Source organism: Chelonia mydas, chromosome 6, assembly GCF_015237465.2.
Source record: "Chelonia mydas isolate rCheMyd1 chromosome 6, rCheMyd1.pri.v2, whole genome shotgun sequence".
Taxonomy (NCBI): Eukaryota; Metazoa; Chordata; order Testudines; family Cheloniidae; genus Chelonia; species Chelonia mydas.
The window spans coordinates 78,132,327-78,145,775 of NC_051246.2; the positions used below are offsets into that span (position 1 = coordinate 78,132,327).

Sequence of the window (13,449 nt, forward strand, 5' to 3'; positions counted from 1 at the left end):
CCAAGTTAGGTTGGAAAGTTATATTTACTTTTTTTTTTTCTTTTTTTGCATGATAGTAATTTAAAAGTAGTGGTATCACTCCAGAAGAAGTGTTGCTAGATAGAATTAAAAATCCTGACTGTTCAGGACTTGGTTCTATACGGACAGGTGGTTTACATGTTTGATTCGAAGTTAAACGGATGACTACAAAAGCACAAGGAGCCTATATATCATTTAAGAATGATGCCACTTTCTAGGACTGTCAACAGTTCTTCCTGAAACTTCACTCAAATGCAAAGTCAGTGGGGTGAGAATATCGAGATTTTTTTTAAAAATAGCCATGTATAAAACTTGCACGTATGTATAAATAAGCAAATCGCTCCTTTTCAATAGACCAAAATGACTTGTGTTTTGTTTTACTTATGTAATGCTGACAGATAATGCAACACTGCTTCTAAGTCTAGTCAGTAATATATTAAAATACAGATCTGTGAGAAAGTAAGCCTCAGTGATACAGAGTCTTGACTTTACTGTAAATATATATATCAAGCCAAATTAGAGTTTTTCATGCCCCGTTTATTTATTGAAAGTTTCTTTATATATGTTTATTATTGCCATTCACTACATCAGTCTCTAAGACCTCATATCCTGAATTACATTATTATATCCTATATGGGTGTATATGAGGTTTTTGTCTGGCTCAGTATATTGTTTTTTAATATATCAGGGCATGCAGGGCCAAATTCTAGTTGTCTTAATCACATTAGTAGTTCCATTGATCTCAAAGGTGCTGCTTGTGGGAGTACAGTGAGCAGGACTTGGCTCATAGTCTCTGGAAAACAGTTCCGTCGTGACACTTGTTAAGATCAGTTGCAAAGCTGATTTACAAGACGTTGAGTAAAATTAATTTTAAGTTATCTTAATTGTGAATCAGATGTGTAGCTCTTTTATTTGCACACCATGGTTGTGTAGTTTCCACAGTTTTATTTGATAAGCAAAATACACGGGCCCAATCCTGTATTTATTGTCCATCTAAAACTTCAATTAAAGTCTGTGGGTGAAATCCTGCTGACTGTACTCACAAGAGTATCATTTGAATTCAATTGGCCTGATTTTGATTTTACTTACACCATCATAAATCAGGAGTAACTTCACTGTGGTTAATTGAGTTATACCACCATAAAACCAGTGTGAGATCACAATCAGCTCCAGTGGGACGGCTTGTCAGACTTTGTCCAGTGAAAGTTTTGAGTGCACAAGGAATGCACAATCCTCTGGCACTACATTTGCATTTACATAGCTATCTTGCAAGAGTTAATCTACCAACCTTTGCACCATAACAAGACAAGTGACCAGCGCTGTGTCATATTAACAAACAGATGCCTGCATGCAATCCTGATTGAATAAATGATTGTTCTGTAGCAAATGTGCTTTGGAATATCTCTCCTTAAGAAATACTGTTCTAGTTAAAAATGTGTACAGTTTCCACCAGCTTTGCAGCATCGACAAAAGAGTAACGCATCAGATTTGCTTCATATACCCAGAGACTCTTGTCCTTTCCATGCTCTTTTCTAGATTTAGCAAAATTCAATGATGGTGCTAAATCAATTTTTTTTTAACTTTCAAGGGAGAAAACACTGGCAAAATTGTGTTTTCTAGGGAAGGCTGTGTGTGTAAATGAGAAAGAGTGGATAGCAGCAGAGTGATCTCCTGTGGCCCTGCTAGTACAAGCTTTCCCCATATTGTCTCCTGCTTTTATATTAATTACAACTTGCATTATCAGCTGCGAGTCTGTAGCCCGGCAAATAGAAAATACTGCCCCTGGAGACCTAGCTTCTTGTATCTATTTTCCATCTCCTTCTATTGTGCTCCACTCAGTATTCACTGCTTTTCTCCTGGTAACACTGCTCTTTAACACAATTAGGTAAGAGCAAGAAGAGCACCATATTTGACTCCCAATTATTAAAACTACTGGGAATAGATACATGTGCCCTGTCTGCCTTCTATGGTGCACTGCAGTAGTTTAGTTCATGATTAAATACATGTGTTATAGTGTATGTATGTGTATGTGTGTATGCATATATATAAAATCAGCAAATGCATTTTAATCACACCACTCTCCTAGGATTATTTGATCTTCCTCTGCAAAGCACATTTTTAAAGCTAACAACATTATTCACAAATTGATAAGAAGCCCCGTTAACAGTTTATATAGCAATTCTATCTATCTATAACTCTTTTTAGAGTGGTTTCAGAGTAGCAGCCATGTTAGTCTGTATTCGCAAAAAGAAAAGGAGTACTTGTGGCACCTTAGAGACTAACCAATTTATTTGAGCATAAGTTTTAGTGAGCTGCAGCTCACTTCATCGGATTCACGAAAGCTTATGCTCAAATAAATTGGTTAGTCTCTAAGGTGCCACAAGTCCTCCTTTTCTTTTTAGAGCAACACGGTGGGCCTGATCCAAAGCCCAATGAAGTCAATGGAAAAACTGCCATTAACTTCAGTGGGTTTTTGGGGGCAGCTCTCTATATGCATAATACATTGTATTGATTAGTTCCATCAGAGTAATTCTCTTAAAATGTATATTTGGGTACCACTTTTGCTTCAGTATTCATAAAATTACTGCAAATGACTGGGAATGTGGTCAGGAAGTTTTTCTTGAGGGATGCAAAGTTGGAACCTGTCTAGGAAAAAAAGTCAGAAGTTGGATTACACACACACACACATATCTTAATCCAAAGAAAAATAGTGGTGCCTCATGATCCACCCTTATGGTTACTGATCACAGTTTTTATAATACAAAAGTGTAGTTAATTTCCCTGTGCTTAACATATTCTTAGTATTCTATGATTGCAACTTGTAAATAACCACTTTATTATTTTTATCTCTCCATAAAATGCTGCCAAATTCTTTTCCTCAAGAAGCGCGCGTCACAAGGAATACACTGAGTTCCAAATCAATACAGTCTGTCTTTCTAAAACTTGGTCCACAAACTGAGGTCAAGCACAACTTGGACTGGTATAAACAGATAGGGTTTTCAGCTGCAGGAAGTCCGATTCAGTGATGCTTTCCACATCATTACATTTTCGGAACAGAAGACAGGTCCAGCTTTTTAATACCGTATGATAGGTTTGGATGATATTTGCCTTAAAACATAACTGAGGTGTTACTGTTTAATTATTGTAATTTTCATATGTATGGTAAGGAGCTTTAACAGCAACCAGCTTGAGAGAGCCTGCAGTGCATAAAATTAACATAACTTGCTGTGTTCTCTGAAAAGTTTAGCCTAGGTGAACATGTTGCAATTATTATATTCTAAAAGAAGGTTCCAGCCTGATGTTGTTGGAGGGCTAAACTCATGCCATGCTATTGTTTCTTTCCTTTTTCATGTATTTCTTCTAGCTCTTTATCTGATTACCATCCGGCAAACAGCTGACGCTAAGAGGCTGCAGAGGGCTGAAGAGCTCCTGTCTGCTGTTTGCCTTCAGCTTGAAGCTATTTGAGTGGTTTCCTAACTCAGAGATAAAAAGAGGAGCTCATAGGCACAACTCTTGTTTTAATCCAGGCTGCAAAGAAACTTGCTCAGTCTTTGCATTTTATTTCTGTCTGAACTCCCCCCCCCCCGACTTTATTTTCATTCATAGTCTATTTTTTAATAACATCTAAGCTGCTTCGACTCTTTAGACTTTTCATCTTTCTTTTTGTTTTCATTTTCACCTGACTTTGCGACATGATGGTAACATACTTTTTATTATGGTTTTTGGGATGGCGATAATTAGCTTTTGGTGGATTTAGTTGCTACAACTGTCTCAACAAACATATAATACTACTGTGTAATCAGTAATTTTTGAGAGTCTTTGTTGCAGTTCTATATTAGAGAAAGTATGTGAGTTAATTCAAGAGAGTTTGTATCCTAAATCCTGTCAGCCGTGCTGATGGGTTATGGCTGTTGTGGATCCTGGGACAAATCCTGCCTGGTTTTCTCATTCGTGTTGTCCAATTGATTTGAGTGGGACAAAAGGCAAGCAGGATTTGGCTCCCTATTAGTTTTTAATTACTTAGGGTCTGATCCAAAGCCTGTTGAAGTCAATGGAAGTCGTTTAATTGACTACAGTGGGCTTTGAATCAGGCCCGAAAAGTTTGGTTGGGTTTGGAGAAAAATATTATCTGGCTGTTCCACTATATATTGCTGTAATGCATGTGGTAGCAATCAGTTTTGGGAGATTACCTAGACAGGGTTCATTGTATATACAGGGCCTGATTCTGATCACACGTACACTGGTTTTACTCAGGGTAAATCCACTGATTTTATTTGATTTACTTCTGATTTACATTGGTGTCAGTGAGGTGGGAATCAGGCTGTATATGCATCAGCATACACCATTCACAGTTCTCGGTATTAGCTGATGTTGTAGTAGCTTAGGGTGTGCATTATTTTCTCAACCAAGATTTTTTATTTTTCAAAACTTTTCTTGTCTGAAAGTGTTACAGTGTGCTTAATCTAAGTTGTCACATACAGGTGACAAGTAATGCAGGTCCAGCCCCAAGTCTGATCTGTTTCATGTGTTCTTACTCTCCTTTTTTGCCAGAGGAAATTCCATCTCTTGCCTGCCTTCATGTGGTGCTGATAAAGCTCTTCCTGTACAGTAGAATTCCTGTTTTCCTTTAAGCAACAGCAGGGTATTGGGAATGATCAGGAAAGGGGAGGAGGACCAGGAGGAGACTACATTCAACAAAGTAGCACTGAACTGTAACTTTCAGTTTTCCTCACTTATCCTTTTAAATAGGAGTTCTTCACTCCAGGAAAACCAATACTCAATAAATTAAAAGCTATCATGAGTTATGTGACTGAAGTACAGTAGTAGAAGTCTTACTTAGCCAAGTATTGTCAAATTTCATATGTCTGTCTTTTACATTCTTTTTTATTGTATTTTATGTGTATTAATGTAGAAAGAATTACATAAAAATCACCATATATATTATTTTATATAATCACCTGGTGATTATGCTTGACAGTTCTTGTAAGTGAACTGTTAAAGAGCGATACATCTAGAAAGTCTTTAAAAATGTGTCATATTGAAGAAAAAAATTCTTTACTAGTATATAATGTATTTCAGAGGGAGCTTATTTTTCCCATAGCTCTGTGTTTGCTTGAAGTATTTCCAACTTTCAAACTGGTGGAGGAGAGAGGGGTGTGACGGTATGCTCCTCTCCCATCCACTTTTTCTTTTTCTTTTTAAAATACTTAAAAAAAAAAAATCCCCCTCACCTAACCAGATGTGGCAAAAATGGGAGAAAATGTGGCACTACACCCACTCCAGTTTGAGCTTCAAGTATTAGAGAAAAAAACATGTCAACTCATCTGCAAATAGTTCATCAGGAAATACTAAAACTTTTGGCAGAAGTGTTTTACTGCTCTACTATTAAAACAATTAATCCCAGATAGCTGTTGGAAGAGTAAAAATCGGTCCTTTATTTTACCAAATAAATCTTTGTATGTCCTCCACTTCTAACTGCTGAAGACATATTACATTGTACAAACAGTATCAGTATTTGGCACGTTTCACAAATGCTAATGTGTATACTTTCCCTCCCTCCCCCTCTGTTTTCTTTCTGTTCCTCATTTGCTATTGGAATGGGAACTGTGGAAAAAATTCCTTGGCATTCTGACACCAGAACCCTTCATCTTGGAGAGACCACGATGATGCAACCTCAACGCATTCAGCAGGCACACCGGGGCCCTCCAGTGGGGGCCATGCTTCCCAGAGTGGAGACAACAGCAGTGAGCAAGGTAAAAGGTCAAACTTTTTCCCTGTGCAAAGTAGGCATGACTAAAATAACTTTGGCTTTTTTATGATATCAGTACATCTGCCTTAGTGTAAACATGGAGTGGCAGGCTTGCAATGTAATCAGCGGTAACTTAGGGAGACACTATTTCCTTTTCTTAACCTACTTAGCTGCATTTTATTATTATTTCAAAGCGAAATATCTAATCTTCAAACAAGCTTTGTAATAACAATTGATTAGTTCTGCCAATTCCTTTACAAATTTGGTTATCTGCAGTTTATTTTTGAGTGGTGTAAGTAAATAAAATGACAGGCATACTCTCCAGCTGTGATGCAGTAGTTTGTACTGGCCTGTAAACAGAGAATTTAACGTGTAATATTAGCTATAAAAGGACTCCTATAGCAAGCCGTAAATCTGTTACATCATATAAGAAAGATGCAGAAGTCAGCTCTGACTGACTGAAAAAAATCTTGTGCAGTGTTTGCCTGTATAATATTTTTTCTGAAAACATGAATTTTGAATGCTTGATAGAGACAGACTCAGGCTGCAAAATTCAAGTCCAAATCTAGTCTTCGAAACCCCCTCCCCCCGAGTCTCCAAAGTTCAGGAATGCCGATTCTTCACAGCTTTGCACCTTGTTCAGCCATTTCTGCCTGTACCAAGTGGGTGTCAAACACTGCCACTCGGACTGGGGAACATGTTACACCTGCTTTGCACTCACTTGGCATGGGTGTAAATGACTGTGCAAGGTGCAGGGCAGTGGAGAGTCAGGCCCCAGGTGTTCAGAAATTGAGTTTTGGTGGAATATCTTGTATAGGTGAGGCTCACTGTAATTTTTGGATTTTGATCTGGGTTCACATTTTAAACACTCCCGAGGTTCAGTGTGGTAGTAGCAGTTTCTCTTTGGTATATTGAACTGGGTCAATTGTTATAGATTATTTGTACAGGGTGCATTTGGATTATTGCTACTAGAAAGTAGAAGTGGCTATGATATAGGGTTTGATCTTACTCCCATTTGAGTTATGCAGAATCTTTTTATTAACTTCAATGGGAGTTGGATCAGGCCTTAAGTCAATGGGAGTCATTCCATTGACTTTAACTGGATTTGGACCAGGCCTGTAATGAACTATAACAGCCACAGCAACTAATGACAAGGAAGGCTTTAGTTATAAAGCAGCAGGTCAGTGAAAACTCTAGTAATTCACTATCAAACTTTATGGTTTATAGATATAGATATAATCAACAGGGATTTCTTTTCACTAAAATGCTGATGATTTAGTGGAATATTTACATTTATTTATTTATTTACTTTTAAAGCGCCCATCCCTGTGGCATTCGGGAATATGACATAACTTAAATACATCAATGCATTAATCTAAACTGTCCATCCCAAGCAGGACACATAGGTCCCATACCCGTGTTCATGCTCTACTCCCAACAACCATAAATAATTCAGTGATGGTCCATCATCAGACAATGTTTGACCACAAAGACATGTCTTGTACTGCAGCTTGGAGGACAGAAAATTTGAGCTCTGGTTGATAGCCAGCAGGAGTGAGTTCCATGGTCATGGGATGCTGCACCTGAATACCCAACTTCTAATCTCCAGGCATGTAAATCTAGGGGCTCTCAGCAAATACTCCTAGGCTGACCTCATTATTTGGTATGAAGCATAGGCAGAGGTCAACCTAAGGTAGCAAGATATAAGATCTATCATTCTAAGTTATGGTCTGTGGTATTATACACTCACAAATATAGTATACTTATTTAGGCATCCAGTAGGCTCCTGTGTAGGCACCAATTTAATCACCTGAGTGTTGCCTGGTGTGCTGGGAAAAAACATAACCTAAAGTGCGTCCCCATCTACCTGCTATGTTTCCGTTTGAAGTGCCAATCTACAAATTGAATGTCAGGACTCCAATCAGCTTCTCGCACTTGAAAGATGCACACTCCTGTGATGTTTAGGTAAAACTCCCAATTGAAGACTATGGCCGATATGCCTCCCCTCTCCCATCCTCCCAGGGAAATTACAAGAGGGTGCCTACTGGAAGAAAATTCTGCAAGAGTCCCCTTGTTGAATTTTCCTTGGATTGTTCCATTGGAGGGACAGGATTGGCCTCATAACTACTGAAAAGGCAGTGGTTCTATCCCCAAGCCACACGGATCCCCAGAATCTGAAAGAGGCCACAGCCATCTGTGAGGAGAATCTGTGCCTCTCCTCCAGGTCTGGGACCCACTTGTCTGACCCTTGCTGCCTCTCTGATCATTTGGCTCCACTGAAACTGCATTGCCAAGGCTCTCCTTTGCTGCTGCCTCTGGGGCACCACTCCTCCAATGGGGTTTCTCTGGGATGGAAGAGTTCATGAAAGAGTTAATGCAGCCTCAGATTGCATTAATATCCCAGTGGCTTTTCTGCCAGTGTCAGGTGGGGTGGCAGAGGTAAGTGATCCACATTGCTCCTCCTCAGTCCTGCCTCTTGACCTCCCACTCTTTCCTGGCCCTCCTGGCCCTTCCTTTCCTGATCCTCCGACTCATTCCCCTGACCCACCCGTTCTCAGTTCCAGCTCTCACCCTCAAGGGAAGGTCAGTGGGATCTGGTGATGGGTGGATGGTGCCATCGATGTTGTTGACCCTCTGTGCAGGACAAGGTAGATCCACACAAAGGGCTCCTCCCATGATGTTGTGACTGGAAAGCATTAAGTCATATGGGAGTTTTTCCTGTTTAAGGAGTGCAGTATCTGACCCAGAATGCCACAGCACAGTGGCTGCTCATTCAGCATCAAAAGGGTTAATGTAGGGGAAGTTTGAAATTAGTTAAAATATTTTGGCACTGAAAGAGTTACAAAAAGGGCCTTCAGGCAGTGAATGATGAAATATTATCCTAATTTTATTAGTGGTGAGTGTCTATGTTGTTTTTAGCATGTCACCTCAGCTGTACAAGGGGAAACTACACTATATGCTGTATCGATCATCTAACAAACATAACTACTAGTGACCTGTAATCTACCAAGCATTTATTGACTTTAGCCTGGTTCAGATTCACAGACCCAGGTCAATGTCACAAAATACTATTGTAGTGAATAGTAAATAATGTGGTAAATATAATCAGCTTTTTTTCCCCCAGTGAAAGGGAGAAAGGGTTAAATACATCTAATAATAAAAATAAAACATTCAAAACATTTTACAAAGGAGGGGGGGAAAGGAGAAGCTGATTTAATGGTCTAATGAGGCCATCTTCCAGAGACTTGTTTTGTGTAAGGCTTGCTTTGACCTTTCGCTTTGCTCAGGAGCCCAACGCTTCATTTTTCACATTCTTGCAATTACGTTAACGCTTCAAGCATTTCTGACTCTAAGTCAGCTAGCAACACCAGGCATAACTCAACACTGTGAGTTTTTCTCCTCTCTGTAGATTCATTAACAGGTCACTGGGGTCCCAACTGAAATTTAAAACTGACTGGTTCTGTTGGGTTAGTTGAGTTATGGCAAGGGAGATAGCAGGAAAGGGGCTGAGAGAAGGGGAGGAGAGATAGAAGACCCTAGGGTTTTTGGCAGGGAATATATGTGTAAACCCCTAAGCAGCACATTAAAAGGTGTGTGAGGCTTTAGCATGCAGCCATTTCATTGGGGGGAAAAAATCTGTAAGTCTTTTGGGGTGCTACATTTTCCTTATTCTTTGCAGAATAAAGTAAAATGTGCCTTTGCATATGTAATGTCCAAATTATTGCTTTAAAATGCTAGCTACTTCTAGTATTCTGTATTGGTTTATGCCATGGTGAGGGATATGTCACCCACAAACTTTAATTCTTATTTAATTTCTTTATGGGATATTTCAAATAATGAATATGGCAGCTTATGCATGAAAAGCAGGAAATCAATCTTTTTTAAGGTTTAAAAACATGTGGTCTACAGGAAATCACTGGAGAATAGTTTTAGTTTCGTATTTTATGACACCAGGATTGTATACCTGGTTTGCCACATTTTTAGTTTTTTAAGTCAAAGGGCTCGATCCTTAGAGGTGCTAAGCACCCACAAGCAGGCCTGTTGAGAGAAATCTGGGCCCCAGAGTCTCATGTTCACGGGGTCCCCCAACTCCTCCCATTTCACTTTATTTATGCAGACATTACAGACGTATATGGACATATTTATACAGATGTTCAGCACCTCTCACTATCAGACCCAAAGAGGTAAACTTGTGCATATGTTACAAGCCAAAGGCAGGAAGCTCGTTCTGCAGCGTATAGCAGAAAACTTAACAAGATGGGATCAAATCCTGCTTGCCTTACTCATGTGAGTAGTTCCACTGGCATCGATGGATCTACGTGTGTGAGTAAGGTGAGCAAGCTTTGGCCAACTGTAGAGAGGATCTGAGCACCATTTGTTCAGAAAATATCTTAAATAGTCTTTAAACATTTTTCTGTGGTAGTCTGATGTTTTGTCCCACTGATTTGCCCACACTAGCTTTCTGCGGGAAAGATTAATTATCTGCTTCAGGGCAAAGTCAACAGAGATATTGACTGAAATCACACATGCTTATCCTAGGTTACATCTTTGGGTTGATGCACATTGGAAAAGTTACTCTGGGTGAGTTTCTTGTTCATTGTGTAATACATTATGATATATGAATTTGGAAACACCATGAGTTGGTAAGTCAGAAAAGGCCTTTCTTGATATTGAAACTATACTAACACAGTAGGCATATGTAAAATGAGTCTGCTTTGAAACCAAATCATAATAGATCCAGAAAGGAGGAGTTGTATTAAATAATGCAATGTGTTCATACACAGTATGCAATTGAATTTTCATACCCAAACTTTGCTATTACAAAACAACATGCATTTATGATGTTTTTTCCCATTATTCTTTTAAATATCGTGTGTAGATATGCATGCATTGGATTGTATGCATATCTTCTTATATCTTCAGACCGTCTCACCTTAAACCTTATATAGTGGAGATACAGTTTTATTGGTGAAAAACTATCATTTTGTTGCTTGAAAGTAAACCCCAGATTCTGTTGTGAAAAAGCAAACTTCCTCATAAAGAAAGCTTTACTGGAGATGCATCATTTCTAAAGGCACTATTTTCCTAAAGGTAAACTATGTGCACTATGAACAATTCTTAAAGAACAATGATTTTTTTTTTCAGTTGAGGAAGACACAGGAAGAAAGTAGCTCTTATTAATTCATCTTTTCCTTTCAAGTTTTTGGGGCCTGTCCTTGTGTTGATGGGTATGAGTAATTCCCATTAATGGTGATGGGAGTTACGCATGTGCATTGACAGGAGAATAGACCCCTCAGTGTTTAGAGCACATGAAATTTACATTTTTTTCCCATCGCTGTAATTGAGATGTTGACAAATTGGAGAATATTGATGAGCCTTTGTTTTAAGTATTTCTTGCCAAGTTTGTTTTATTTTTCATGGCTTGAACAATAGTGTGGGTTCAGCAGCAATGAATAATAAGGGTAGAGTAAAGATAACATTGTATTTCAATATTTTGATGTGCCAATATGAAATAAATTATCTTAGGCAAATGGAATATGCTGTTTTAATCATTAGCTATGCATGAGAGAAAAATTGATGTTGACATCTTTGCTGTAAAATCGTTGTAATGGGGCCTTCCTTACAATTCATTTTTGTAAAATTCATTTTGTACATTTTGCAGCAATTGAACAATCCCTGCACTGTGAATAGGCAGAATTCCCAGAAATACTGAGACATTTGGCCCAGTAACTGCTGAGCTCACACTGCACACCACATGCACATTAACCATAGTGCTGCCAGAAACAGTTTAGCTAAATATATTCACATATTAGTATCCACCCATCTTTCTTTTCTTTTATTCAATTGTGTGAACAAGTACATTTTGTGTTTGGTTTTTTTTTTTGTTTTTTTTTTTACCATTTATGTCCCTACCTTTCAACCAGTTAATGGGGCTAGAATTTCATAGTAAATCTCTTTTATTTATTGTACAGTTTTCTAGTCATTATACTGGTGAAAACTGCAGATCCCCACCTTTTATTGAATTTAAAGCTTAGAGGTGAGTGAGCTCTTAAAATATTATAATACATTTTAAGACTTACATCTTACTCTCTTAGTTTCCAACCCACATAGTTATATGCAAAAATGTTTTTTTTCCTACAAATATACAAGTTATTAGATAACATTTACTATGTGTTCTAACTATGTTGTGCTGGGGTTTCAAATGCAGCTTAGGAAAACTCTGTCAATGGAATGTTGTCATAGTGGCAGGAATCTCTTTAAAATACCCCTAGATACAATATGACAGATGCCATCTGGAATAATCTTTTGCTAGTTGTTTTTAACTTTTATTTTTCCTACAGCTAAGTTCATCCCAAACTGGTCACTTACTGTTAATGGTAAACACAGTGAACTTCTTTTCTCCCTTCTCCACATGAAAGCTCAAAAGAAAATAACCAAATAATATTGCTGAAGAGATTGCTAATGGTGGGATATTTACTTTTGCCTTTATCATTTTGTTTTTGCTTTGCTTTTTTCAAATGCAGAGGGTAAGATTTCCCTTAAGGTCTTTCCCACCCCCACACCCTCTGCCAGATCTAACCCAGCCCCCCTCAAAATGTTAGCTATTATTTTATTTGCCAAATTGTAAAAGTATCTGTCTGTTACAATATTAATGTTTTTCATAATTCAACACTCTCAAACATGCAGTAGTAAGTGCAAGTGTTTAAATGCCTTCCTGGGTTGTTACAGTCTGACTAATTTCTTCCTATATATGTTAACTTATTTGAAAGATCTAGTGTTGGAATCTCTGGATTTTTTTTTAACTTAAGTCGTGTAAAGGGATGTCTCCTGATGCCTGTTAGAGTTTAATTTAGAGTAGTAATTAAACTTGAATACTGCCTCATAAACAAAAGATAAACAATAAACCAGCCACATTCCCTGCTGTTTCATAGCTTTCTTTCCCAGATGTTTTAGCCTGATAATTTTTACACAGTGAACTACCTAGCATGGTGTGCTGTGGACAGAGGTCAAAGACTAGTTCTATGTAACAGATTTTTTTAAACTTTTTTTTTTTTTAACAAAATGCTGGAGGATTTTTCTTCATCTAGCTGATTAAATTCTGAGATACTGAAGGACACTTATAATTGATTTTGTAATTTCCCCTCCCCTTCACTTGTTTAACAAGGCCATGCTGATTTAAAAATCCTAATTTTATCATCAGTGACGTAGTGAGCTTTAAAAATTATTATTAAGGTATTTTGACAATTAATTCTATTTCACTAAACAAAAGGAGAGAGCAAGAGAGAAAGAGAGCCAGAAGATATTCCTTTAAATGCTGTGTTGATCCTAAGCAACTAAAGAATATAGTACAATAGAACATTTTTCCCCCCCCCCAACCAACCCTCAGGCTACTGGAGCTTGTGTGTCCATTTCTGGACCATTCCACTGTCAGCCATGATCTTTCTAATTGTCAGGTACTAGTAGGCCATTCGAATGCAGAAGCCATGTTATTTTCACTGGGTGGGGTAATTACTGAAAGCTGAGAATAGCTGCACTAAAGACAGAGGGATACTTTCATGATCCCATTAGCATAAGAGTGGGTAAATTATTCATGCCAAGTGAGGATTCTATGGGGAAAAGTATAGTTAATGCACATAGTTTTTAAATGTATCCCTTTCTGCTCTGAGACTAAATTCTTGTTG

The 13,449-nt window shown here is 38.1% G+C and overlaps 1 protein-coding gene across 7 annotated transcripts in view; it reads left to right on the plus strand.

Annotated features, from left to right (window-relative positions):
* MEIS2 (Meis homeobox 2) overlaps positions 1–13,449 on the plus strand; it is a 181,040-nt gene that overhangs the window by 10,713 nt on the left and 156,878 nt on the right. For all 7 annotated transcript variants that reach the window (XM_037900516.2, XM_037900518.2, XM_027831500.3 and 4 more), the window contains exon 7: positions 5,657–5,771. In XM_037900516.2, coding sequence (XP_037756444.1) covers positions 5,657–5,771 — 115 coding nt within the window. The remainder of the gene's footprint in view (positions 1–5,656; positions 5,772–13,449) is intronic.